Source organism: Dasypus novemcinctus, chromosome 10, assembly GCF_030445035.2.
Source record: "Dasypus novemcinctus isolate mDasNov1 chromosome 10, mDasNov1.1.hap2, whole genome shotgun sequence".
Taxonomy (NCBI): domain Eukaryota; kingdom Metazoa; phylum Chordata; class Mammalia; order Cingulata; family Dasypodidae; genus Dasypus; species Dasypus novemcinctus.
The window spans coordinates 6,806,031-6,832,327 of record NC_080682.1 but is presented as its reverse complement, the minus strand read 5'-3'; the positions used below and the strand labels follow the sequence as shown (position 1 = coordinate 6,832,327).

The 26,297-nt window shown below is 56.7% G+C and overlaps 2 protein-coding genes across 4 annotated transcripts in view; one reads left to right on the top strand and one right to left on the bottom strand.

Moving 5' to 3' along the window:
• The first annotated feature begins 263 nt into the window (after positions 1-263).
• Positions 264-10,370, top strand: TCIRG1 (T cell immune regulator 1, ATPase H+ transporting V0 subunit a3). The gene is made up of 20 exons (XM_058305082.2): positions 264-345; positions 2,588-2,707; positions 2,996-3,074; positions 3,542-3,762; positions 3,842-3,927; positions 4,239-4,365; positions 4,525-4,607; positions 4,713-4,806; positions 4,913-5,125; positions 5,778-5,922; positions 7,680-7,819; positions 7,909-8,066; positions 8,144-8,234; positions 8,456-8,574; positions 8,651-8,864; positions 9,124-9,252; positions 9,368-9,475; positions 9,553-9,670; positions 9,958-10,135; positions 10,215-10,370. The coding sequence occupies exons 2-20, from the start codon at positions 2,591-2,593 to the stop codon at positions 10,288-10,290; spliced, it is 2,496 nt and encodes an 831-aa protein (XP_058161065.1). The 5' UTR covers positions 264-345; positions 2,588-2,590; the 3' UTR covers positions 10,291-10,370.
• A 1,183-nt stretch (positions 10,371-11,553) lies between these two features.
• CHKA (choline kinase alpha) overlaps positions 11,554-26,297 on the bottom strand; it is a 67,050-nt gene continuing 52,306 nt past the window's right edge. For 2 of the 3 annotated variants that reach the window (XM_058305083.2, XM_058305084.2), the window contains 8 exons: positions 24,600-24,733; positions 24,046-24,150; positions 22,967-23,025; positions 21,374-21,461; positions 20,729-20,837; positions 17,292-17,398; positions 16,021-16,102; positions 11,554-12,785 (listed from right to left, as the gene is read on the bottom strand). In XM_058305083.2, coding sequence (XP_058161066.1) covers positions 12,726-12,785; positions 16,021-16,102; positions 17,292-17,398; positions 20,729-20,837; positions 21,374-21,461; positions 22,967-23,025; positions 24,046-24,150; positions 24,600-24,733 — 744 coding nt within the window. In that variant the 3' untranslated portion in view covers positions 11,554-12,725. Of the gene's footprint in view, positions 12,786-14,849; positions 15,065-16,020; positions 16,103-17,291; positions 17,399-20,728; positions 20,838-21,373; positions 21,462-22,966; positions 23,026-24,045; positions 24,151-24,599; positions 24,734-26,297 lie in introns of all 3 variants that reach the window. The other variant, XR_011649852.1, reaches the window with a different exon arrangement.

The window sequence follows — 26,297 nt, the reverse complement described above, 5'->3', positions numbered from 1 at the left end:
GGCGAGCCCGGCTGGGAGGGTCCCATGCCCCAGCCCCGGAGCCGGGCCTGATCGTCTCCGCTCCCGCCCCACGGCCCCGCGCGCGGGCTTCCCGGCCTCGGGCCGAGGTCCCGGGGCTGCCCCCCGCCCCCGGCCACGCACGCGGCGCGCGGGCTCGGCTTCCCCCGCCGCTCCGCTCCCGCCGACCCCAAGGCGGGGTACGGCCTCAGGCCGGGGGGGCGGGGCGTCCCAGGGCCCCGCCCGCCGGGCCCGAGCTAGTGGCGCGCGCGCCGCGGCGGGATCGCAGAACCCGCAGCCCGGAGTCGAGCCACGCGGAGCGGGGCGACGCCGCTCGAGCCCCCCGGGGTGAGTGACCCGCGGGCTCACGGGGCCCTGCAGCTCCTCCTGCCTTCCCTGCTGCCCTCTGCCCTGGGAGGAGTCCTGGCACCCCCGCCCGCCCCGCCCCGGGTGCCCGGCCTTGCGGGGTCCACGGAGGTGAGGAGGAGGAGGAGCAGCAGGAGTTCGCCGCCCCCTGCTGCGGAGCCCCCTCTGCGGGCCTTGGAGCGGTCCCGGCGTTGCCCTCGGAGAGGGACCCATTCTGCAGCTGGGGAAACTGAGGTCCACCGTAGTAGGAGGTGGCGGGCGGAGGGAAGCCCGGTCTTTCGGACTCCGGAACCACCAGTCTGAAAGGGAGGAGGCGGCTCGGGCTGGGAGGAGCCATGCTAGGGTTGGGGGCTTCCTGGAGGAGGAGAGGTGCCAGGGGGACTGGAGACAGCACCCAGCAGGCCCCGGGAGAGAGGCACCTTCACTTGCTCAGGAGCCGGGGCTGGGTGGCCCCTGGCTGCTACAGGGGAGACAAGAAGTAGGGGCGAGCCAGCAGGGGCCTCGAATGCCAGGGGGCAGAGTGCCGGGCCCCAGAGTCACCAGCCCCGAGGCAGAGGGGCCTGACGTGGCCCCAAACCCCGAGAGTCAGTGGAACCAGGCCAGAGTTGTCACGGTCTCCACCAGGCCTGCTGCTGCCCTGTATCCCCAAACCTGATTTCCCAGAACCCCACATTTGGCCGGCCCAGCTCACGGGGCGCCCCAGTCAGGAACAGCCCTCTCTGAGACCCTACTTTGTACTGGGGCTTCCAGACCCAGCAGGCGCCCCCCCCAGCCTGGCTTGGCCACCTGATCATGTGACCCCAACCTCACCCCCCCCCATAGAAAACGGGCTTGCAGTGCCCACTCCCACCCCCCCAGCAGGATGGCAGTGAGGGTTGAATGAGGCAGTCACCTCCCACCCACACCCTGCCCCTGCCCGGTAGCTGGTTCCCCATGCACCCTGACAGGAAGTGGAGGCCAGAGAGGGCAAAACACTAGCCTAAGGTCGCAGAGCAGTCCCAGCCCGCCAGCTCCATTCTCCCTCTCCTGGGGCGGGGAGGGAGCGGGAGCTGCCACTAAATGAATCCAGCCCAAGGAAGGAAGTAACCAGCTGGGCCAGCCCGCCCGACCGGGCAGGGCAGCCCGCGGGGCCCCTGGCCGCCGGGCCCTCCCCTGCCTGTCCCCGCAGTGAGAGCAAAGGAAACTGCGCCCCACAGAGGGAAGTGGCTGGCCTGGGGCCCCAGGGCAGGGCGGCCCGAGCCTGGCCCGTGGGGGCATCCGCAGGCCCTCCCGGGCCCGGCTCCCGCTTTCAGTTTCCTCCGTGGCGCAACCGGGAAGGCCCTGGTGCAACGCGCTCCCCGGCCGCCGGCCTCAGGGAAGGCCTGGCTGTCGCTCCCCCTCCGCTCCTCCCAGCCCTCCTAGAGGCCCCGGGGCCTGGAGGAGACCCCTCCCGCTCAGCTCCGAAACCGCGGGGAGGAGGGAGGGTCCGGGTTCCACTGGGGACAGGCTGCGCCCTGCCCTGGGAGTCCACAGTTGTCCCTGTGGCTTGCTGGGGTAGGAAGGCGAGAGCACCTGCAGGGGGTCTGGGGGGGGAGCTGTCGGTGATGGAAGGAGGCCTGAGGGGGAGGCTGTCTGGGGGGGAGAGTGGTGGGGGAGGCTATCTGGGGGGGGAGCTGTCGGTGGTGGAAGGAGGTCTGAGGGGGCGGGTGTCTGGGGGGGAGGCCATCCTGGGGGAAGTCCTTGGCCTGGGGGTGGCTGTGGGGGGAGGTGGTCTGCTGGGGGTGCAGGCTGTCTGTGGGGGAGGCCCTTGGTTTGGGGAGGCGTCTGTGGGGAGAGGCCGCGGGTGAGGGAGGCCGTCCGTGGGGGGAAGCTGTCTGGGCGGGGGGAGATGTCTGTGGGGGGAGGCCATCCACAGAGGGGGCCCAAAGGATGAGCAGCTCTCGGCAAGTTGGAGGGGGAGCAGCTGGGAGAAGAGCCAGTGGTTCCAGGAGCTGCCAGGAGTGGGGGCCGGGGGGCCCGGGCAGGGCAGATCGAGCTGAGAATGAGCCAAGGGTTGGGCTGGGGGTCAGCTCGTGGCGTCCTTGGAGCTGTGTGTCTCAGCACCTAGCATGCCTTCCTGGGCCTCAGTTTCCCCATCTGTCAGTGGGGGTGGCAGCAGGGAGCTGAGCCGTCCCACATTCCTGGCTGGCCGGAAGCAGTCTGTACCCCCCCCCCCACCGAGCCCCCATTCCTGTGCGCGCTGCAGGATATGGGTGCCATGTTCCGGAGCGAGGAGGTGGTGCTGGCGCAGCTCTTCCTGCCCACGGCCGCCGCCTACACGTGCGTGAGCCAGCTGGGCGAGCTGGGCCTCGTGGAGTTCCGAGACGTGAGTGGCGCGGGGGCTGGTCCTTAGGCCTTGCTGCTGGGACAGGCCGAGAATCCCGTCCCAGCTGGGGAACACCCCTCCCCCGAGAAGGGCTCCAGCCCTGCTTGAACCTGGGCAGCCCCCGGCGTAGACACTCTGCCCTCAGGGGTCCAGCCAGACCTTCCAGGCGCCTGCCCACGCCCTCCTGGGCACTTGGGGTACGGTCTCTCCTCCCGGACTTGGCACCTTTTTGCAGGAGGTGGCCAAGTTCCCTCCCTGGGCACTGACCCCTTCCTGTGGCATCCCCAGCTCAATGCGTCAGTGAGCGCCTTCCAGAGACGCTTTGTGGTGGACATCAGGCGCTGCGAAGAGCTGGAGAAGACCTTCAGTGAGTTGGCTTTAGGCCTGCATCCCAGGGAGGCTTCCTGGAGGCGGTGCCGTCGAGCTCGGTCCAAAAGGAAGACTCTGGGTTAGCCAGGTGGAAGGCAGGGATGGCACGTCCAGGCCTGGGCCCTCCCGACCCAAGACAGGGCGGCAGGGACCTGTGGGATGTCCTGGGAAGAAGGCAGCCCTGGACGTGTGAACAGGGGTCCATACCTGGGGTGGCTCAGAAGAGGCTTGAGGTCCCCGTGAGTGCCAGTGCCAGGGACTCAGGGCCGGGGCTGGGACAGTCCCCAAGAAACTGGGGAGTGGGCCAGAGGGACGGAGGTTTGGCCTGAGGCTCTCCCGGGGGTCTTTGAGAAGGTGAGTTCGCTAGCTGGTGGCTGCTGGAGGTGTGGGGTGGCACTTGCGGGGTCCCCTCAACATTAGCATTGGCCGAGGGCTGCCCCGAAACCCCCGTCCCTCTGCCCGCAGCGTTCCTGCAGGAGGAGGTGCGGCGGGCTGGCCTGGCCCTGCCCCCGCCCGAGGGGCTGCTGCGGGCGCCCCCGCCCCGCGACCTGCTGCGCATCGAGGAGGAGACCGACCGCCTGGCGCAGGAGCTGCGGGACGTGCGTGGCAACCAGCAGGCCCTGCGGGCCCAGCTGCACCAGCTGCAGCTCCACGCGGCCGTGCTGGGCCAGGGCCACGGCCCCCGGGTCAGCTGCGGCCCGGGGGGTGGGGAGGGGGCGCCCGGCCCCGGCAGGGCTGAGGCTCACGGTGCCTCTCGGCCCCTAGCTCCCGGCCACCCCCGCGGAAGGGACCTCGGAGAGGACGCCCCTGCTCCAGGCCCCCGGGGGGCCGCACCAGGACCTGAGGGTCAAGTGAGTAGGGGGGGGGGCTTCCCACTCTCCCCTGGCCTACATGGGGTGGGGCCAGGCCGTGCTCCGGGCCCCTAGGCCAGTGCTCCCTCGCTCACTTCCGCCTCCCTGCGCAGGCCCGGATTTCCCTGTGCTCCTTGGCCCTTAACCGGGGGGCGGGCGGGGGGGTGTCTCTCTGCCCACCCTGCCCGGTGGGCTCCGGCTTCAACCCCAGGGTGCTTGGGGGACTGGCCCCGGCAGGCCTCAGCCAGGGGCCCCGGGTGGGCGGGTGGAGGCGGGAGGGGAGGCTGAGCGCCCCCCGCCCCGGCCTGCAGCTTCGTGGCGGGGGCCGTGGAGCCCCCGAAGGCCGCCGCCCTGGAGCGCCTGCTCTGGCGGGCCTGCCGCGGCTTCCTCATCGCCAGCTTCCTGGAGACGGAGCAGCCGCTGGAGGACCCGGTGACGGTGAGCGGGCAGGGGCCAGGCTGGGGGCAGAGACCCGGGGATGCGAGCTAGGTGGGGGGGGCGAGGCTGGTGGGACCGGCAGGGCGCTCAGGCTGGGGTGTCGGGGCCGCGTCCTAGGGCAGAGGGAGGGCTCCAGGGTAAACTGATCCCGGCCCGCAGGGCGAGCCGGCCACGTGGATGACCTTCCTCATTTCCTACTGGGGCGAGCAGATCGGGCAGAAGATCCGCAAGATCACCGACTGGTGAGCCGCCCCCGGGCGGGGAAGGGGGCGCCCTCGGCCCCTGGGATCCCAAGCGTCCGCAGACCCTCCCTGCCCCCGGCCTGACGCCTCCCGCCTCCCCCGCAGCTTCCACTGCCACGTCTTCCCGTTCCCGGAGCCGGAGGAGGCCCGCCGCGGAGTCCTGCAGCAGCTGCAGCGGCAGGGCCAGGAGCTGCGGGAGGTGGGCACCCTCCCGCCCTGCCCCTGCTGGCGCCCACTCTGGCCCCGCCCCCGGCCCTGCCCCCCCCCTCGGCCCGCCCCCCGCTGACGCCCGCTCTGGCCCCCAGGTGCTGGGCGAGACCGAGCGCTTCCTGAACCAGGTGCTGGGCCGGGTGCAGCGGCTGCTGCCGCCCTGGCAGGTGCAGGTCCGCAAGATGAAGGCCGTGTACCTGGCGCTCAACCAGTGCAGCGTGAGCGCCACCCACAAGTGCCTCGTCGCCGAGGTCTGGTGCCCCTCGCGGGACCTGCCGGCGCTGCAGCAGGCCCTGCAGGGCAGCTCGGTGAGCAGCGCCCAGGGCCCCGGCCAGGCCTCGCCCAACCCCTGCCGGGGCCTGGGGCCACCGCCACGGGTCTTGAAGTCCCTGGGCCCCGCTTTGGCATGTGGGGTCCCCTCCTCTTAGCCTCAGGCCCCGCACGGCCACCTCCTCTGGAGAGTCCACCCTGATTGCCCTTGCCCAGGCAGCGCTCCCTCCTCGGCTGGCCCAGAGCCCCAGGGACTGGGCCCGGGGTACCCCGGAGACCACACGGGGCACTCAGACACTGGGTTCAAATCTAGGCTCCCCTGTCCGCTGGCCGCACACCCTTGGGCCTGCCGGGGCCTCTGGCTCCTCGGCTGTGAAATGGGGGAGATAACCGCCCCGGGGTGGCTGTGGGTGCACAGCTGGGCCACGTGAGAAGAGGGGGCTCCCTCTTCTGGGCGACCCAGCCAGTAAGTAGCACGCTCCCATCCCCCAAGCCGCTTCCTGTCCAGGCGTCCTCCTGGCCTTCCCCAGGGCCCCCGCATGGGGCCGGGAGGCGCTTTTGATCCCATTTCTCAGGTGAGAGCCGAGGCCAGGAGTGGGCAGGGCTGGCCCGGGTCCCTGGGCTGCGGGGGGGGGGGGGCCGGGGAGGCCCGAGGGTCCCTGAACGTCTCTCTGCCTCCCCGGGGCCCAGAGCGAGGCGGGCGTGAGCGCCGTGGCCCACCGCGTGCCCTGCCGGGATGTGCCCCCCACCCTCGTCCGCACCAACCGCTTCACGGCCAGCTTCCAGGGCATCGTGGACGCCTACGGCGTGGGCCGCTACCAGGAGGTCAACCCCGGTGAGAGCCCGCGGTGCCCGGGCCCCCGCCTCGGGAGATGGGCCGCTGCAGCGCTAGGCGGCGCCTGGCACGTTCCCCCTCCCGCGCCTGTTGAGCGGCTTGGCAGAACGTCAAGTCTGACTGCTTTGCCTTGATGAGTTTCTTCGCTTCCCTGAGCCTCGGTTTCCTCATCTGTACAATGGGAATCAGGGTCCAAAACTCAGAGGGGTGTCGGGAAAGCTAGCGACTGTCTGAGGTGGCCCACCAGCCCCCGGGAGGCCAGGGTCAGCCTGTGTTGTAAGGGAGGTTTGAGTTGGGTGCAGCCCTAGGTCAGGTTTTTCTGGAAGCAGAAAGCAGTGTGTGGGGGGGCGGGCAGGGAGGGGAGGAAACTGATAATAGTGGGGGGTGGGGCGGGGTCCTGCCTGGTCCTGCACATTACACCTCAGGGATCCCCTCCTGCCCCCCGCCAGGCCGCCTTGGGGGTGGGGACGAGGCGAGACAGACCCAGGTGCACCTGCCCAGGTGCTGGCTGGCGAGGCCCCTCCCAGCCCGGGTAATCCCCCGAAAAACGCCCCCTCCAGGCTGTCAGCACTGTGCGCGGCTGGGGGTGGCGCACAGAGCAGGTGGCAGGGAGTGGGGGGCGGGGGGAAGAGAGCCTGGAGGTGCCAACGCTTAAAATTCGAGTCTTTGCTAAAGTCTGCATTTCCCAAGTCTTGTGCCGACGGCCAGAGCTGGCCGTGTGGCGCCCAGTGGCAGCCCCGGGGGGAAATCGGGCACCTCCTGCCGGCCCCCAGGGGCGCGGCCCCTGCCCCCCCTCCATCCTTCTGCACCCTGGAGGCCCTTTGATTCCTGCTCCTGTCACTGCCTGGCCCCTCTCCCTCCAGGCCCCGCGGGGGGCTGGCTGCAGGGTGGCCAGTAGCCCTGGAGGGCTGGAGAGGCCAGTGTCCCTAGGGTCTCCGGTGGGGCTTCCCTCAGGGACACATCCTAAGGCGCAGCTGGCGTCCGTGCAAGCCGCGAGCCGGATCCGCGTGGCACTGTGGCGGGAGCCTTCTCGGGTCAGGGAGGGGTCGGGAGGCCGGGTGCCCGGGCCCCTCGGCCTCACCTGCCCCATAATCCTCTGCGTTCCCAATGCCCGTGGGTGACGGTTCTGCACTGCCAGCTCTCGGGGCAACAGTTCTGGGGAGCTGCATGGGCCCCTCTTACTACCCTGTGAGGAATTGTCCCCATTTTACTTTGGGACACGGAGACTTCCACGGGCTAGCGACCACCTCGGCCTTCTGGAACTTGCCATGGCCAGCCAGGACCGCCTCTGGGCTCCCTGGGTGCCGTCTCTTATCAGAGTGCTTGTGGGTTTATAGAAAAAGCACGCAGACAGCAGAGTTCCCATACACTCCACTCACGTCAACATTTCTCTGTTAACATTTTGTGATAGCGCCATTTACTGCTTAGTTTTTTTTTTTTGCGAATAGCAAGTTAGCTTTGCTACCTCTCTAACGAGGGCATGCCAGGTACTACCCAGAGTTAAGCTCCTTTCTAACCCCACGAGGTGGTGCATTGTTATCTGCATTTTACAGATGGGGAAAAGGAGGCTCAGAGAAGTTAAGTCACTACCCCGCGGTGGGGAGGCTCTTGAACGCGGGGAGCTGTGTGGCCCCCCTGCCTCGCATACGCCACCTTGGCCTTTGCCGGGCTCGCAGGGGCCTGGGGTCCGGGGGCTCACGTCTCGCGCAGGGAGGCAGGGCCCCGGCTGACCCGGCCCGGCCCCCCCCTGCCCACAGCACCCTACACCATCATCACCTTCCCCTTCCTCTTCGCCGTCATGTTCGGGGACGTGGGCCACGGGCTGCTCATGGCCCTCTTCGCGCTGGCCATGGTGCTGGCTGAGGACCGGCCGGCCGTGAAGTCGGCGCAGAACGAGGTGAGGGGCCCGGGGGGCCGGAGGGGGCCCCGGCAGGGCGGGCCGGTGGGAGCCCGGGCAGCCCTCACAAAGCCCGGCCCCCGCCCCAGATTTGGCAGACCTTCTTTGGGGGCCGCTACCTGCTCCTGCTCATGGGGCTGTTCTCCGTCTACACCGGCTTCATCTACAACGAGTGCTTCAGCCGTGCCACCGTCATCTTCGACTCGGGCTGGAGCGTGGCCGCCATGGTCAACCAGTCGGGCTGGAGGTGAGGCCCAGGGCCCGGGGTCCCCGGGGCCCCCGCAGAGCTGCACCAGCCCTGACCCCTGCCCGCTGTCGCTGCAGTGACACCTTCCTGGCCCAGCACCCGGTGCTCACCCTGGACCCCAACGTCCCCAACGTCTTCCAGCGGCCCTACCCCTTCGGCATCGACCCCGTGAGTCCAGGACCCTCGCCCGCGGGTGGCGGCGGCAGGGTGCCCACCTGCAACCCAGTTTGTGGAGCAGCTCCCGGGTGCCCGGCCCCAGGCCTGCGGGGGGGCAGAGCTGGAGCCGGAGCCCTCGGCCCGCCGCGGCCCAAACACGGTGACGAGAGAGGGGCCGGGGGCCCCGGGTCTGGCCGTGCGGGCCCCGGAGTGACCGCTGTCCCGGCCCCCAGATCTGGAGCCTGGCCACCAACCACCTGAGCTTCCTCAACTCCTTCAAGATGAAGATGTCCGTCATTGTGGGGGTCGTGCACATGGCCTTCGGGGTGTGCCTCGGTGTCTTCAACCACGTGTGAGGGCGGCGGCCGCGGGGCGGGAGGCGGGGGCGGCGGCCCGGCAGTGCGGTGACCTTGACCTCCGCGGCCCAGGCACTTCGGCCAGTACCACCGGCTGCCGCTGGAGTTCCTGCCCGAGCTGACCTTCCTGCTGGGCCTCTTCGGCTACCTCGTCTTCATGATCGCCTACAAGTGGCTGCTCTTCTCGGCCGCGGGCGCCGCCTCGGCCCCCAGCATCCTCATCCACTTCATCAACATGTTCCTCTTCTCCCAGAGCGCCACCAACCAGGCGCTCTACGGCGGGCAGGTGGGCGGTGGGCAGGTGGGCTGCGGGCAGGTGGGCGGCGGCCTCCGGGGAGGGGCGGGCGGGAAGGGTGGGGCGCACAGAAGGTGCCACAAGAAGCCGGAGGTCCCCTCTCTGCACACGGGACCCCTTACGGGGTGACTGGGGACCGCTGGGGGGTTGAGGGGCTGCGCCTCCCTCGGTGGGCCCCAGTGACCCCACGTGCACGAGCGCGGGGTGGGCGGTCGTGGGGGGCTCCCTGATGCTCCCCTCCTGCCCGCAGAGAGTGGTGCAGTCCACGCTGGTGGCCCTGGCCCTGGCCATGGTGCCCGTCCTCCTCCTGGGCACACCCCTGTACCTGCGCTGGCAGCACCACCGGCCCCGGCCGAGGAGGCCCGCAGGCCGAGCACCGGTAAGAGGCCGGGGCGAGCCGGGGCGCGGGGCACCCCGTGACTCTGAGTGGGCGGCAGGACCCCGCCCAGAGCCCCGGAGCTGGGGGTGCTGAGGAGCCTGCTGCGCACCCACAGGAGGAGGACAAGGCCGGGATGGTGGAGTCGCAGGAGAGCAGCGCCTCGGGGCTGGGCTGGGGAGCCGATGAGGAGAGGGCGGCCCCGGGGCCCGGCGAGGAGGCCGAGGTGAGCGCAGGCCCCCTGGGGGCGGGGACGTGGCGGGTGCCCCTGCCCAGGCCTCACCTGCCCTGCCCTGCCCGCAGTTCGTCTTCTCTGAGGTGCTCATGCACCAGGCCATCCACACCATCGAGTTCTGCCTCGGCTGCATCTCCAACACCGCCTCCTACCTGCGCCTCTGGGCCCTCAGCCTGGCCCACGCCCGTGAGTCGGGGAGGCCAGGGCCTGGGGGGTGGCTGGGGGCCTGAGGGGTGGCTGGGGCCTGGGGGCCGCCTGTGGGGGGCAGCCCGGGGACCTGAGGGGCGACTGGGAGCAGCCCAGGACCTGGGGGGCTGCCTAGGGGCCTGGGGGGCAGTCGGGGCCTGGGGGGCTGCCTGGGGGCCTGGGGGCGGGTCGCTGCTCTCGGAGCCGCAGCGGGGGCCCCGGGCGCCGCCGCCTTGCCGGGCCCCGCGGGCGGAGGCCTCAGTGTCCCCGTGCGCGCCTGGCCGCAGAGCTGTCCGAGGTCCTCTGGGCCATGGTGATGCGCCTGGGCCTGCGCCTGGGCCGCGACGTGGGCGTGACGGCCCTGGCGCTGGTGCCCGTCTTCGCCGCCTTCGCCGTGCTGACCGTGGCCATCCTGCTGGTGATGGAGGGGCTCTCGGCCTTCCTGCACGCGCTGCGGCTGCACTGGTGGGCGCCCCGGGCCGGGGCGGGACGGTGGGGCGCGGTGGGGCGTGGCTGCGCCTCACGCCCGCCCCTGCCCCCCCAGGGTGGAGTTCCAGAACAAGTTCTACTCGGGCACTGGCTACAAGCTGAGCCCCTTCACCTTCGCCCTGGAGGACTAGCGTGCGGCTGTGGCCGGTGCCCGCGACCCCTGCCTGAACCTCGATGCTCTAGAAAAGAAATAAAGAGAGAAGGCCCGGGGCCTGCGCCTTGGCTTGCCCTGGGGGGGCGGCAGAGGGCCGGACGCCCGGGACAGCAGGGCCCCAGGCTCTGGGCAGCCCCCTGCCCTGCTCGAGCCTCAGAACCCGGCTCCCATGTCCCCTCCTTTCCATACGAGGCTGGTATGAGGCTGGGGGAGAGGGGCACAGGATCTGGGGCCTCGGAGTTGGGGAGACGTCCCGTGAGCACCCACAATGATCCGGTCCTCAGGGTGGAGGTGGGCAGAGCCAGGACTGAGGGGGGCATTCCTGGCACTTTGTAGCTCAGGGTGCTGGCCCAAGGGGAGTGGGCGCCCCTTCTTTGGGTATATCCAGGTGGGCTGGGGGAGAATGGGGTGCTCTGGGAGGGGAGAGGGGTGCTCATCACCAATCCAGCCAGGGCCCCAGGGCCCCAAGCGCCTCAGGTCACCCGAGCCTGCCAAGCCGTCTGTACCGCCCCCCGGCACCCGGGACAGGGGTCACACACCAAAGGCCACAGGCCTGTGCAGAGAGGGGCCCTGCGGGCCGCAGGAGAGCAGAGCTGGCCACCAGCCCTAGATCATCGGCCCTCCTGTCCTGCCCCGGGTGGCAGGTCCTGCTCCCTGAGGCCATCCTTTGGGACAGGGGTGGCATCCTGCAGTTCCCTGGGGCGCAGGCCCCATTGGAAGGCCTCACACTCGCTAGCCAAGGCGCTGAAAGGTGGCTCTTCCAGCCAAAGGCCCGAGAACAAGGGCTGCTCCTCGAGGCTCGACCCCCTGGTCCCCAGCTGTCAGGGAAGCCTGTCCCTCAGGTCCGGTGCCCGCGGTGGCTCAGGCGATTCCACGCGCCCGGCAGACTCGGCTGGGAGGCCCCGCAGGCACGCTGCTGACGGCCCCACTGGGAGCAGAGCCCACCGCAGGGGCTCACAAGGCTTTGGTCAGCAGTGGACGCCTCCCACATGGGGCAGCGCTGGGCAGGGCCTAGGAGGGGGCTGGAGGCCTGGCAGCCTGGCTGGAGGGTGGACACCGTGGGAGCAGACGGGACAGGGGCTGGCATGGAGGGCGTTGGGTAGTGGGGGGCGGGGGGTCACCTGCTCCAGCGACTGGCCAGGGCTGGCCCCAGGACGCGTGAGCAGTCTGGTCACACCCCTGGCGGCAACGCAGAACCCTTCCTGACGTTCAGGACACATTCAAAGGTGACAGCTTGAGGCTGGGTTAATTTTTTTTATTCTTTATACAGTACAGTCTCTGTGGTAGCAGAAATGTATGCACACACACAAAACAATTCAAATAAAAGTTCAGAGTAAAAAAAAAAAAATCTAAGAATTTATCCCCAAAGGGCACTGAATATATATGGATTTCACAGCTACATCCTATCCACGTCTCCACATTTCACATACAGGCTGCCGCTTCCAACCATATCTGGGGCACGTCAGGGAGAAGTGAGGCCATGAAGGACGGAGAGCCAGGGCCCAGGGCTGCCGTGACCCCGTCCCCACCAAGCCTCAGGCCGAGGAGCGATGGGGCAAAGCCGCCCCCTTGGGGAGCCAGTCCAGGCCACAGGATCCCAGGCTCCAGGCTGAGCAGAAGTGGGTGTGCCCGCACGGCCCCCACCCAGCCTGGCCCTCCGTGCCCACGGCATCACTGTCTGCCCTGAAGTGGGAGCTAATAAAGCACATTCAGTTAAGAGGAGGGCACGGCAAAGGTTACATCCAGTTAAAGGAAAAATCCTGTGTGACAAAAACAAGTTCAGCAGGTGCAGGGGCACCTGCCCACGGCCGGCGCGATCTGCCTCCCACATCAGCCGCCTGGACCAAGAGGGCAGAAGAGCAGCTTCCCGCAAAGGCTGGCCGGGCAGGCCGCGGCAGGACCGCCACGCCTCAGGTTAAGGCCTTCGAGCAACTTCACAGTATGTCTCTGCTCACCCTCTGTCCCTCGAGGAGTGAGTAGTGTCTGCAACACATTGTCACCTACAGAGAGCTTGGTCACAATGTTCCCAGCCCATTAACTAAACCTCTAAAAAACCAACATCAACCCCCAAAAAAGTACCCGCAGTAACACTGTTTTGCTGTTCACCAAATTTGACAGAAAGCTTTATGCCTCCAATATAAAATGCCTTCTTCAGATAAAAGGATTTTGAGATATTGCACTATTGAACTATATTCCTGCTTCCCAATCTCAGTTCAAAGAGTCCTAGTGAAATCGTAAACAAGATATGAAAGAAATGTTACTCAATTTTAATACAGTCTGTACTATCATACACATCTGTGTTCTGTAGCGAGACAGCCCAGCCTTCTTGCCGCAGGTACAGGAGCCAGAGCGCAGAGGGGCCGCTCCGCCGCCTCCCACGCAGTCCAGTGACGACGCACGGAGGCCTCCCAGTCACACGCCGAGCTTCCTCTTCTGGTCAAAATAGGCCTCAAACCTGGCTTGGGCATAGTCCTAGGGGAAGCCAGACAAAAAGGAAGCCTCACCCAAAGGGCTCCTGCCAGCCCAAACCTGCCCACCCATGCCCCCAGGCTGGGAGGGGCGGGGCAGGGCACCCGCCCAGGCTGCAGGGTCCAGACCACTCTGAAGACAACCTCTGCACACACCGTCCACACAGTGCACCTTCACCCCTTTACTCGACGTATTGTTAGCTGTGCTCACTGCTCTCTGGGCTCCCAGTCCTGCCAGCTCAGCCAGGACTTCCTCCAATGCTTGCCCGAACGCTGTCAGTACTGCCGGACCTCATAATAAAGCCTCTTCCACAGCCAAAAAAAAAACCCCTGCTGCGATGTGAGCACTCGTGGAACCAAGGGCAGGGATGCACGACCTGCTTCTGGGGTCACCTGGGGCAGTACATATGAAACGGGCACTTCTCTTTCTGGTATAGCCATCAAGCCACTATCATTTTCTGGATGTCTTTCCTCAACCTGTCCATCAGCTGGACAACACAATCTCTTAAGAACCTATTCCAAGTATAAATTCTTCAGGTTTGCAATTCTACATGTAGGAAAATGTCACTTTTAAAACATTAACTTTGAGGTGTAATTTATATACCATAAAGATTAACCTTGACTTTAGGGGAGCAGCTGTAGCTCGGTGGTTGAATGCCTGATTCCCATGTATGAGGACCCGGGTTCAATCCCTGGTACCTCCTAAAATTAAAAAAAAAAAAAAAAAAAAAAAAAAAGACTAAACTATTTTAAATGTACAGTTTGAAATTTTGGCAAATGCAAAATTTTGGCAAATCGGTGGTTTACCACCGATACCAAGATACCAAGATAAAAAGTATTGCCAAGAGCAGATGTGGCTCAAGAGGTTAAGCGTTTCCACGTGGGAGGTCCTGGGTCTGGTTCCCAGTGCCTCCTAAGAAAAAGAAAAAAAAAAACCAGCAAGCCAACAGGGAAGCAGATGTGGCTCAAGCAACTGGGTTCCCATCTACCATATATGAGGTCCAGGGTTCAATTCTCAGGGCCTCCTGGTGAAGGCAAGCTGGCCCACACAGGAATGCAGGCCTGCACGGTTAGGCAAGATGACACAAAAAAGAGACACACAGGAGACAATAAGAGATGCAGCAGACCAGGGAGGTGAAGTGGCGCAAGCAATTGAGGCCCTCTCTCCCACTCCAGAAGGTCCCAGGATTGGTTCCCGGAGCCGCCTAATGAGAACACAGGCAGATGCAGAAGAACACCTAGCGAATGGACACAGAGAGCAGAGACTGAGCACAGAACAACAGAGGGTAGGGAGATAGATAAATCTAAAAAAAAAAAAAAAAACCAAACACACACACACACAAAAACAGAAAAAAGCAAGCAATCAAAAACCAACCAACTCAGGGGAACTGTCGTGGCTCAGTGGTTGAGCCCTGGCTTCCCACACACGAGATCCCGTGCTCAGGCCCCGGCCCTGGTACCATCAAGCTCCCCAGGCCTCTCTGTGGTCTACTCCCTTTCCCACCCACCAATCTGGCTGCTATCACTAGAGACTGAACTCCGCTCTCTGGAATTTTACATCAGAAGGATCACACACTGTTCTCTCTCGTCTGGCTTCTATCAGTTCATAAGTCTCTTATTCTTTTAAGGTAAATAGGATCTGTTACGATTTCCTTTGATTTCTGGTGTTGTAATTTGTCTTTTTTTCCCCTTAATATAGCCAGAAATTTATAAATTTTATCGATTCTTTTCAAAGAACCAACTTTTGGTTTTACTAGTCTTCTCTGTTATTTGTCCACCTGCTATTTAAATGATTTTTACTCTTACCTTTATGATTTCAATCCTTCTATTTACTTTGGGCTTAAAGATCACTGGCTTGAGAACTTTCTTATCTAATATAAACATTTAAAGCTAAGTATTTCTTTTTACACATGAAACTAGCTACAACCCCACAAGTTCTGATATGCTGTGTTTTCATTATAATTCAGTTTAAAATATTCTCTATTTTCCTTTTAATTTCTTCCTTGAGCCAGGGTTTATTTATAAGTGTAGAGTTTAATTTCCAAATAATTGGGGATTTTCTAAATACCTCTGTTGTTGAGTCCAATTAAATTCCATTATGGGTGAAGGACACAGTCTGTATCGTTCCATCCTTGCAAGTCTGAGACCTGCTCTATGGCCTGCATGTGGTCTGCCTGGATGAGAAGAGCTGAGTTGCTGCGTGGAGTATCCATAAGTGGTCCTTAGGTCAAGCTGGCTGGCCGCGCTGCTCAGGTCTTCTATTATTGTGTCTACTTGTCAGTGCTGTTACAGACATCCACACAGGGTATGGAAATCTACTATAATGATGGTTTGTCCATCTCTCCTTTTAGTGTCGTCAGTTTTTACTTCGTATCTTTTATACTCAGGACTTTTTATGTCCTCTTGATGAACGACCCCCTTTACTACTAGGAAACATCCTTCTTTGTCTCTGGCAGTATTCTTTGTTCTGAAGTCTACTTTGTATTACAGTATCATTTGACCTTTTCTCCAAATCTGGTTTAAAAAATCCCACATTTCCCCTTTTCTTTGCCTAATAGCATTTTTTCTGCTTAGAAGTAGAAATTATGCTATTGTAGGGTTGAGGAGGATAAAGGAACTAACTAGGTATTACCTCTCACCTGTCCCAAAGAAAGGGAGATTAGACTATAGAATTTTGTGCCCCTTCCCCCCATCAACACTAATTATGGAATGACAGAGGGTAGAGTTTCGATGTACAGGAACGTTCTGAAAATCAGGATAAAATTATAGCTTAGCTTGATTACAAACTTGCCTGCAGCCAACAGGAAGTCTAATTAGAGGTTGGGGACGGGAGTGGTAATAGGTGAGTAGGGCCCTTTGAAGTGGGATAGGGGCCACCTGCACTCCTCCATGCATTGTCCCTTGCACCAGAAGGGACTGCAGCCAGGGGCTGGGTCCCTCCAGAACCAGAGAAATAACACTTCCAGAAGCAGGCAGGGAAGGAAGGTCCTGCTGACTCTGGGGGTGAGGCCACCTCTAAGGGAGCACGGGAGCAGGAGGCACTGCTCAACATCAGGCGGCTTCCCCCCCTTGGCTTCCCAGGGATGGTTCTGGGGCCTGGCGCCATCAGCCCACCATGGCCAGGCGCTTGGGGGTAACAAGGAAGCCTCTGGAAGGAAGCTATTCACTGCCAAGCATTTACATGCACTGTAGCATTTTTTCCTGGAAGTAAGAAGGGAAAAACTACTCCCCAAACATACCATGTATCCAAACTCGATAGAGGAAATCTTGGCCTGTACAATGGACCAAAGTCCCCAGAAGAAATGGGATGCAAGGGCAAACCTGTAATTACAAAACCAAGAAACGCACATGAGACATACGCACACGCTCAGGGACTGATGAGGTAATTTTGGGCTAGATGGACATTTTAACTCATTTAGATGCAAAATCAGGCTCCCCTGGTGAATGCAATGGGACTCTGCGGCAACTAAGAATGCAGGAGCACTACCGCCCCACCCCGCCAGCCAGTGAGAGGTGCAGATAGCTTTCTGTCTGTGGGACACACCATCACACACACAGGGCTGAGAGGAAGGACCAAGGCCGTGCTGGAGAAGCCCTGGGCTGCGTGCTGAGGTAGAGATGGCCTCTGCCAGAGTGCAGGCAGCAGCAGCAACCCTCGCCACACAGGAAGGAGCCAGCAGGAACGGGGACAGCAGCCTCTGAAGAGCCCGCAACCTTCCCTAAGGGGGCGGGGCGGGGGGGGGGAGAGGAGGCAGGCCAGAGCGAGAGACACCGCCTGGGGGCCCAGCCTCATGCCACCCCCAGGTCCCCTCACACATAAGTGAAGCAGAGAGGACCCAAAGGGCGTAAGCCAGGCCACTTCCTAGGCTGCGCCGACGCCTCGGGCACCATGAGCCCAGGTTCTCCTGGAAGCCATGCCTTTGGCACTCATCCTAAGAAGACGAGGCTCCGATTAGGCATGCCTGCTCCAGGGTCCCCACAGACCCTCCTCTCACTTTCTCTTGCTGTTGCTGGGACTTCAGGCTGCTGGCCCGTCAACAGTCCCTGGGTGCTACTCTTTCCATCTGGCTCTCTTCCAGCTCCATTTTTCTAGCACCACCATTCCAAAAACAGAAAAGGAAGGTCTGTGCTGAAGGGTGGGCCCTAGGGAGCAGCTCAGTGAGAGGGGGCTGGCACCTCTGGATACCAGGAAAAGAGAGTCTGTGTTAAGTGGGACTAACTGGAGTGCACACCCTTTTTAATCATTTCCTAGGAGGAACTCAGGAATCACAGCTCGGCAACTGGTACCCTGCCCCGGAGGAGCACCAAAGGCCTCGGGGGCGTGTGCAGGCCCTGGGGCAGCCGCCTTACATGCCTGAGCCCTTATCTATAGATTATACTTTGGAACTTGATCTCAGCAGCATAACCTTCATGACACAAACTCCCTGTAAACTGTTATAAGCTAGATCAGAAAGAGCTGAACAACCTCGGCCTCAACTGTCTTCACATGTCAAAAACAGAAAAGAATTACCTATTCACTTCAAGCAACAACTCTTCTTCTATGACGGACTTTTCTTCATGACTGAGGTTTTCAAATCCATTTTGGAATGTAGCCAAGTAACTGGAAATAAAATGGAGCTTAAAAAAAAACAAAACCAGTAATTGCGTTAGGCTCAGTGGTGGTTAAGGGCAGACGGCATCAAGAGCCGTCAGGAAGCAGGTGCATCCACTGGGACTTCACATCATCTCAGCGAAAGTAGGGAAAGGCTGGAGGAGGCGATCACTGCAATCCTCTGGGGCAGGAATTTTGGAAGCTCCCCTTGCATAGCAGTAATTACCACCTCTGCTCTCCATTACAGTCAATTTACAGTCAGAAATTCTAATGGACTTGCTGCAGCATGGTTGACAGAGTTATAGGAAACTAGCTACAAATTCTGTAGAGGGAGTAATTTCGGTAGAACCATTTTTTTAACAAGTCCACACTCACTTCACTGTCTGCTCTCAAAGCAAGCATCAGCCCTCTTTCCAGACTAGCTGTGCTCCACTCGGGGCTACCACGCCCAAAGCCCTCTCCTCACTTCCTAGGAGAACCTTGAGTACTCTGATGTCTACTGGCAGATGTGCCCTCGGAGCGGGAGCTGGACTGGACAAAGCACTAAGGTGTAATAATCATTTACACATTCATTGATTTTAAGCTAATATATTTATTTGCGAAGTTTAATTCTGGTTTGGAGTATAGATGATTTATCTATGGTTTTACCAGGTTCCACGTTCAGTCTACATATGAATTGGTATGTAGATTTCCCATTCTTGAATATTACATATTGCATCCACAGACATTAACACAGTAAACACAGATTGCTTTCATTTGTGAATAAACACAGAAGTGGATGTGCCTCAAGTGGTTGAGTGCCTGCCTTCCCCATGGGAGTTCCCAAGTTCGTTTCCCAGCCCTAGTCACCTAGTTGGAATGCCAACACCTCTTCCTTTCCTCCTTTCCCTATATCCCCTCTTCCATCTTTCCAGCTGCACCCCCTGCACCACCAGAAGCATCCTTCAAGTTCAAGCAGTGTCCCAGGGCAGGAGGTCCTGGAAGGGGCCTTGTATTCTCAAGAAAACTTGGCATAGAAGCAATGACTGCTAATACTTATTAAGTCCTATGTTACCAGCATTATGTTTGGAATTTGTTGAGCATTGGCTTTTTGTATGCTAACTAATTCTCAAGAAAACAACATAAATGTTGCAGAGAGGGAAAGTGAAGCACAGACATGCCCAGTAGGTTTACACAGCTAGCAGTAGACTGGGGTCCAAACCCACGCTGATTCTTTCAGGGCCCAAGCTCTGCACACACACTACAGAGGCTGATTTCAGGGAAACACTAAATGCCCAAATTGGCAAATGAAGAGATAGAAAATTTGAGTAGCTCAATGACTTCAGAATGCTTTAGGCCCAGACCTTGTTTTATAGGCAAGGTCTACCGAACTTTCAGAGAACAGATAATCATCTTATATAAATTTGTTTCAAGAAATAAAAAAAGGACAAAGTGCCCAAATTTTAAGAGATTAGTATAATTTTTATTCCAAAAGCAAATATGAATAATATAAAAATGGACATCATAAGCCCATTTCACATATGAACATAAAAGAGATGTAGAACTCCTAATTAAGGGAAACGGACTTTGGCCCAGTGGTTAGGGCGTCCGTCTACCATATGGGAGGTCCGCGGTTCAAACCCCGGGCCTCCTTGACCTGTGTGGAGCTGGCCATGCGCAGTGCTGATGCGCGCAAGGAGTGCCGTGCCACGCAAGGGTGTTCCCTGCGTAGGGGAGCCCCACGCGCAAGGAGTGAGGAGAGCCGCCCAGCGTGAAAAGAAAGAGCAGCCTGCCCAGGAATGGCGCCGCCCACACTTCCCGTGCCGCTGACGACAACAGAAGCGGACAAAGAAACAAGACGCAGCAAATAGACACCAAGAACAGACAACCAGGGAAGGGGGGGAAATTAAATAAATAAATAAATCTTTAAAAAAAAAAACAAAAACTCCTAATTAATAACAAAAGGTATATCTTAAAATACAACTTATTCAAAAAGAGCTTATCTCAAGAATTCAAGGATGGTTGAACATTTAGATGCAACTCAGTAATGGACTGAAAAAGAAAAACGTGAGATGACTTCAAGAGCTGAAGAAAGGTTCTGTGATGAAGATCAACATCTACGTATGGCTCTCTGCCTAAGGGAGCCCGCATAAATCTTACTGGCCTAACTAAAAAAAATAAAATTAAAAAAAACTAAAAAAAAAAAAAAAGATCAACACCTATGTATGACTTTAAAAACCTCTCAAAAAACAGAAATAGTAGGGGACCCCTTTAAATTTACACTGTTGTACCACTTTAGCGGTTACACAGCTCTGCCTCTCATCAAAATAAAATCGTTCTTCTTACTGACAATCTCCCCTTACTGGGTAGAGACTTCTCAGCCCTCTACAACCACCCAGCTTTCATCCAAGTCTAATTTCTCTTCAGCACGACAGTAATTCAAATCCTGGAAGTCTGCTCTTGTCTTGCTCCTCCCCAGGTTCCACAGCCCTGCTGTCTCCCACGCTTTCCTCTCCTATGACCCTGAGGCCCAGAACCATAGTGGCTGCTTTGCTTTGGATACACTCAAGGTCAGAGTCAGCCTGAAAATGTGTCAGAAGAAAGCAAACACAGCTTCTGACCTCCCCATGGCAATGCTTCACTCGAGCAGTTGCTCCTAGAAGGGGCTCCTTAGTGGAGACTCCTGGCCGGGCCCTGAGGGGCTGGGCGAGAGAAGCACCATCTGCTGAGGGAATTACAGTAGCACTACATGTACCCTGCCCATCCTTGACCTCTGTGAAAAAGGCTTCTGGTCTTCAGGGCAGGGTTCCAGGATGCAGGGCTATAACATAGTAGGGGGACTCCCACAGGCAAGTGGCACTGGCCCAGAGAGCCAGGCTCGATGCACGTGCCCAGCCCTGCCGAGGGCAGCATGAGGGGTGTCCCGTGACAGAGCTCCCACAAGGGCCGAGTCTGCCCACAGCACAAGGGCACCGTCACTGGGGTTTCCTCCAGGCATGACAGCTCAGTGCCCGACTACGACTTCTCTCTGCACAGCATGAAGGTAAACAGAGAAAGCCAGAGATCCCAAAAGAAGGCCAGAAAGCAGAACAGAGCCTGGGCTTTTTGAGGAAAAAACAAACAAAAAACTCAAGGAACTATAAAGGAGGCTCTGCTCCTCTCTGACTGGAAATACAAGAATCGCTGGTGTTGTAAAAAGCTGGGCTCAAATGATCAAATCTGCTTCTACATTTAACAGAAAAAAATAACATTTAAAACAAAAGATGTTTTAATGCCCACATTAAAAAGGGGCATCTTTAAAGTTAAGGTATGATTCTAACTGCATGAAACTGACTTATGTAATTCACCTATCAAATATATAAAAACTAAAAGCTCACCTGCTGTTTCCTGGAGGGATACTTCAGGATGTTTGCTCTGAAAAAAGGGTACTTTTCATAATTATAGTCATACATCCATTCACAGAAATGATTCCCAATGTCGAAGCCCCTGAAATAAGAGGAACAGAGAATGAGGCAAACTACAATGCCAGGGGGCAATCTGCTTACCGAAAAGGGAAAAACAAGGTGGAGTCACAGAGTCATGAGCTGACTTCCGGAGCTGGCAAGAGTCTGGCTGCTTGAATGACAAGGAGAGCCAGTGAGGTGATTATCAGCAGCACGTCTGATGGAAGCTATGAAAGCACCACAGGAACCTGCCATGCAAGACGTAATTGTTGGCTTAAGAGCCAACTCCTGCCATCAGCACTTAGATGACAGGGAAATGGTCTCTGAAGTCAAGAGGAAGTATCAGATTCTGTTTCAGTTACTCGCACCACGAGTCCCGTGCACACAGGACAAGGAGGGCTGTGCCGTCCTCCCTACGCACATCAGGGGCCCCAAGGACAAATCACTTCAGCTGCCAGGTGAGAATCTCAACTCAGAAGGGTGTCTTCACCCACTTTCTCCTGTGATTGTTTCATAATTAAAACAAGAAAATAATCAAAATAAACAATATTAAAACAGCATTTTACTTTAACACATTACCTGTAATTATAACTGCTGTATTCAAAGTCAATGAGCATCAGTTTTTGTTTTTCAGAATTCTCTCTGCCTTCCAGCAATAAGATATTACCTGCAAAAAGGTATGTATCATACAACTTTTACTTTGTGTGATTTAACTTTTTTTTAAAGATTTTTTATTTCTCTCCCCCCACCAACCGTTGTCTGCTTTGTGTGTTCACTCGCTGTGTGTTCTTCTGTGTCCGCTTGTATTCTTGTCAGCGGCACCAGGGATCTGTGTCTCTTTTTGTTGTGTCATCTTGCTGCGTCAGCTCTCTGTTTGTGCGGCACCATTCCTGGGCAGGCTGCGCTTTTTTCATGCCCTACGTAGGGGACACCCCTGCGTGGCAGAGCACTCCTTGTGCGCATCAGCACTGCGTGTGGGCCACCTCATCGTGCTACACGTCACTTGCGCCTGTCTCCGTGCCTGAAGTAAGCAGGCTAACAGAAACATCCCAGAGGAGGCAGAGAGAGGGGCTGGCTGCCTGCTAACACTGGTGAGCCAGCCCTTGCTAGTTTTCTGGCCACTCTCCCTCTCTCAGGTTTGCTGGTGGGAGGTATGGTTTCTAGGCTTTTCATACTTATTTCCCAGTAGCAACTAAAAGAACTGGAGTCAGGTGCCCAAAGACACAGAACAAAATAAATGTACAACTCATATCTCCTCTGGCCTTTCTACACTTTTCCAACACTTGGGCCAACAGAACTCTTTCCAAACCTCTCTCAGGTGATGCCTGTTCAATTTTTTACTCCCTACTGGCATGGGTAACACATGCAACTATGGCGGAAATTTCTATACCAGACTCACTGGAGAATTTTGCCTTCAAGTCAGCCAGTGATGATCAGATAATTAGAAAAAGGTGTTCTGGCTCCAACTAATAACCTTTTTTTTTTTTAAACTGCCAAGAATCTTTTTTCATTAGAGAAGTTGTATATTTACAGAAAAATCATGCAGAAAATAGAGTTCATAAAGACCTGCCCTATTATTAACATTTTGCATTAGTGTGGACTTTTTCATGGTTGCTCTTCACAGGGACTAGTCTCAAAATGGTAAGCCTGGCAAAGAAGGGTCTGAGGGTGTACCTCAGCTGTGAGCGGGGGTGGGCAAGGAAAACAACAAAGAGGAGCCGCCCTGGTAAGCTGCAAGGGGTGGCAGGGGGTGGGAGATGATTTCTTAGCGTCTTTCAGATTTAGAAGTCCTATGTTCACCATAAAGATTTGAACATGGAAAATCATGTGACTAGAAAGTTCAACTGTGTTCCTTATCTCAGCCCCATTTGCGAATATATTCCTTCAGATTTTTCCTATGAATATATTTTTTATAGAAATGGGATAACACCCTACGTGTCTTTCTGAAACTTGCTTTTTTGGTTTCCTTATTGTAACCTGAAGATTTTTCTGTTGGTATGTAGAAAACCTTTACTCTTTTTAACAATTTAGTGGACTTCATTTTATGGCAATCCCATAATTTAATTAGCCTAATCCCCTCTTGATGGGTATCTGACATCATAAACACTAAAGGAAACCTTTTAAATGGGGGCACAGGCCAGTTTGTTTTTAGAATTATCTAGCAATTCTTACCTTCTTGACAGTCATTATGACAAAATACAACTGGAGATGGTGTGGATTCAAGCAGCGCTCTGGAAAGGAAGGTTTCACTATTATATATCAAACTTTCAATGAACATGCAAAGAGTCATGCTGAGCAGAGTGCCATGGGACTCTTCCAGACCAAAACCCACAAGGGCCCTGCATGACACTTTCTGCATAAATTCTGAACCGTGCCGTTATGTGCAACAGTTCTATGCAGCTCAAAGCAGAAAGATGTACAGACCCCTGAGCACACAGGCTTTCCCGCCACAGGACCTCTGCACAAGCTGTTCCCTGCTCAGCACACCTCCTCCCTCCTCAGCCTACAGCTCTCAGCTGGCCCGGCCCCTCCTCGGAGAGCCCTTGTCCTGACCACCTCATCCAAAGCAGGCCCCTCTCTGCTGGCCTCCGTTTCAGCCTCTGGTTTCCTTCACCTCACTCATCACAACGTGACACTACTTGTTGGTTTTGTTTCGCCTAACAAAATATAAGGTCCTTGGGGAATGCCTTGGTCACCACTTCCTCAATGCCCAGCATGATGCGCAGTGCAGCACCCTTACTTCTGTCTGAGAAACTAAAGGTGCAAGCACGCGCCACAGGTGTACCCAGGACCCTGCACCTACCCTCGCACACACACAATCTGCCCCGAGGAGACCAGCACCAAGGTCTGTAAGCGACTCCCTCACCCCGCCCAAGCTCAGCCTGCTCGCTGCCCTGCTTGCACACCCCAGCCGGCCTCCATGTTTTTCTCAGGAAAAAATCTGCTCTAGATACTTGACTGCCCTTGTCACCAAGCCGTTCCTCTGACTGAAAATCATCCTGGAAGTTTACCTCTAGGAAACCTCGCATACTGACTAGAGGAAAAGTGATGGCATTTCTTTAACATTGTAATTGCAGATGACAAAATTCATCTGTTTAAATACATCCTGCAAGAGCAATGCGGAACCACCAGACATGAGGCAACGCTTAATAAATGTTTCCTGATGACAATGTCAGTCTAAGAATATTTAATATTTTAGTATTTCTGGACAAATGTATTTACTATGTCAGAAATCAGAAGCAAATACTCACCTCAAGTTTTCCATTTCCAAAGGCAAATCGTAACTGAGGAGTTTTTGTAGTTGTTTAACTTTGGATTCCCCGGTGAATTTAATTCTCAGCACTTGATTTAGATATCTTTGGGGAGAAAAAGCGGGGGGGAGACAAAGGCTCACTATTGCGTTCATCTTGGCTTTCCTCAGGGCTCCAGTTCAACACTCAGTACCCCCAACAGTCAAGTCACAGTGGTCATCCCTCATAGCTTCATGGCAGGGGGGGGAAGCGTGTGTGGGGTTCCCAGCATTCCACAGCATTCCAGAAGTTGACTGACTGCCCTTCCGCCCACTGCAGAGCATTTACACACAAGCGCGCACACACGCACACACGCACAGCCTTCTTTCTTGATTCAGGAATTTATTTTTACACCCAAGAAAGATTTTTTCACCAGACAAAACCAACTAACAGCCTGCATATCAGTGGATGAAAGCAAGACCTTTGCCTGCCACAGTAAGAGGTCATTTCTGGCACTTCTCTCAGCCTGAATATAAAGTAAACCCAAGGTAGAGCCAAGTGATTTGACCACTTACTTCTCCATTGTCCCAAAAAGCCATTTTGGTTCCTTATTGAATGGCATTTTCATACCATGAAATGTGGCCATTTTCTCAGCTATTTCTGCAGAAATTTCAGGCAAACTTAATTCTTCAGTGTCTAATCGCCGGCTCTGGAATAAAAGCCGGAGTTAGAAAACTACAATGACCCAGGCAACCTAAAAAGTATGCAATAACACAATCTGAAGAACTGGAAGCTAGCTTTCATAGGGCATCTAAATCCTATCCAATGTTGAAAATTCCTTATGAACTGATGCTGTACACAACAGACTGTGAACCATCCCCACAAACCAGGAGTGGGCACTGCCATGGCTGGGCAGCCTCTTCCAGCTGAGCCCTTTCTAACTGAAACAAAGTCCTGCCTTGAATCATACCGCAGGTTACCAGGGGCTGGGGCAGGTGTAAGGAATAGGGAATGAATATGTAATTGGTATAGAAATTCTACTTGGGGTTACGGACAAGTTTTGGTATTGGATGATGAGGACGGTAGCACAAAATTGTAAATGTAATTAACAGCATTAAATTATATATTTGAGTGTGGTTATAAGGAGAAATTTTCAGCAGTATGTTACTAGAATAAAAATATTTCTGTATAACATCAACAGTAAACCCTAATGTAAACTATGAACTATATTTAATAGTATAATAATATTGTTTTATCAATTGTAACAAATGTACCACAGTAATGCAAAGTGTTAGTAATGGGGAAAACTGTGTGTGCAAAGAGGGATATATGGGAACTCCATATTTTCTGCATGATTTATATGTAAGCCTACAATTTCTCTAGTAAAGAAATTTCAAGAAAATGAAAATAAATCATATTGAACTAAAAACTAATTTCCTGTTATTTATGATTCCACCCTCTAAACCCACACAAGCTACCCTCTACTCTAGGCTAAAAATTTCAAGTGTTCAGCAGCTTATTATATGACCCAGCTTCTAGACCCTTCATTGGCTCCGACACTCTACTCTGACGTACTGCAGAGATGTGGTGCTCAGAACAGGGGCTGGGGAGAGGTCTCATCAGCAGAAGCGCATGATGAGGTCCAGGGGAGCCGTTTCCAGCATGTTGATGGTGGTGCTCCTGGCACACTGTCCGTTTGATGGACCAGGCTCTCAAAGGACAGAGGTCAACAAGGAGACCGTCAAGTCCCTATGGACTCCGCAGTTCTTCTCGCACAGTAGTGAAGGAAGTCACCTCCACTTCACTACTGCAGTAGTTAAGAGTAAATCGAGAAATAACACACCGCTTCAGGTTGAACCAAGTGAAACTGCCATTTTTGTGGGTCAAAAACAGTTGAACATTCATAGTTTCATAAGGTTCAATTAAGCATTCTAGCTTTTTTTTTTTAAAACTTAGCTGTTGTACACAACATACACAAAAGAGCACAGAACTTAAATTAAGAACTAGAATAATATCAGTTCCACAGATGCCACAACTTCTGCGCCCTCATCCCAGCCTAGGACATTATCGTTATTCTGAACTGTGCTACTCCTAAGTTTCTGTTTTTGTTTTTGCTTTGAGGTACCAGAGCTGGGGACTGAACCCAGGACCTTGCATGTGGGAAGCCGGCGCTCAACCTCTGAGCTACAATCGGCTCCCTATTCCTAACTTTTACCACGCGTTGTTAAACATTTTTTGTTTTGCTGTTACTAGGCTTTATAAAAATGGTATGC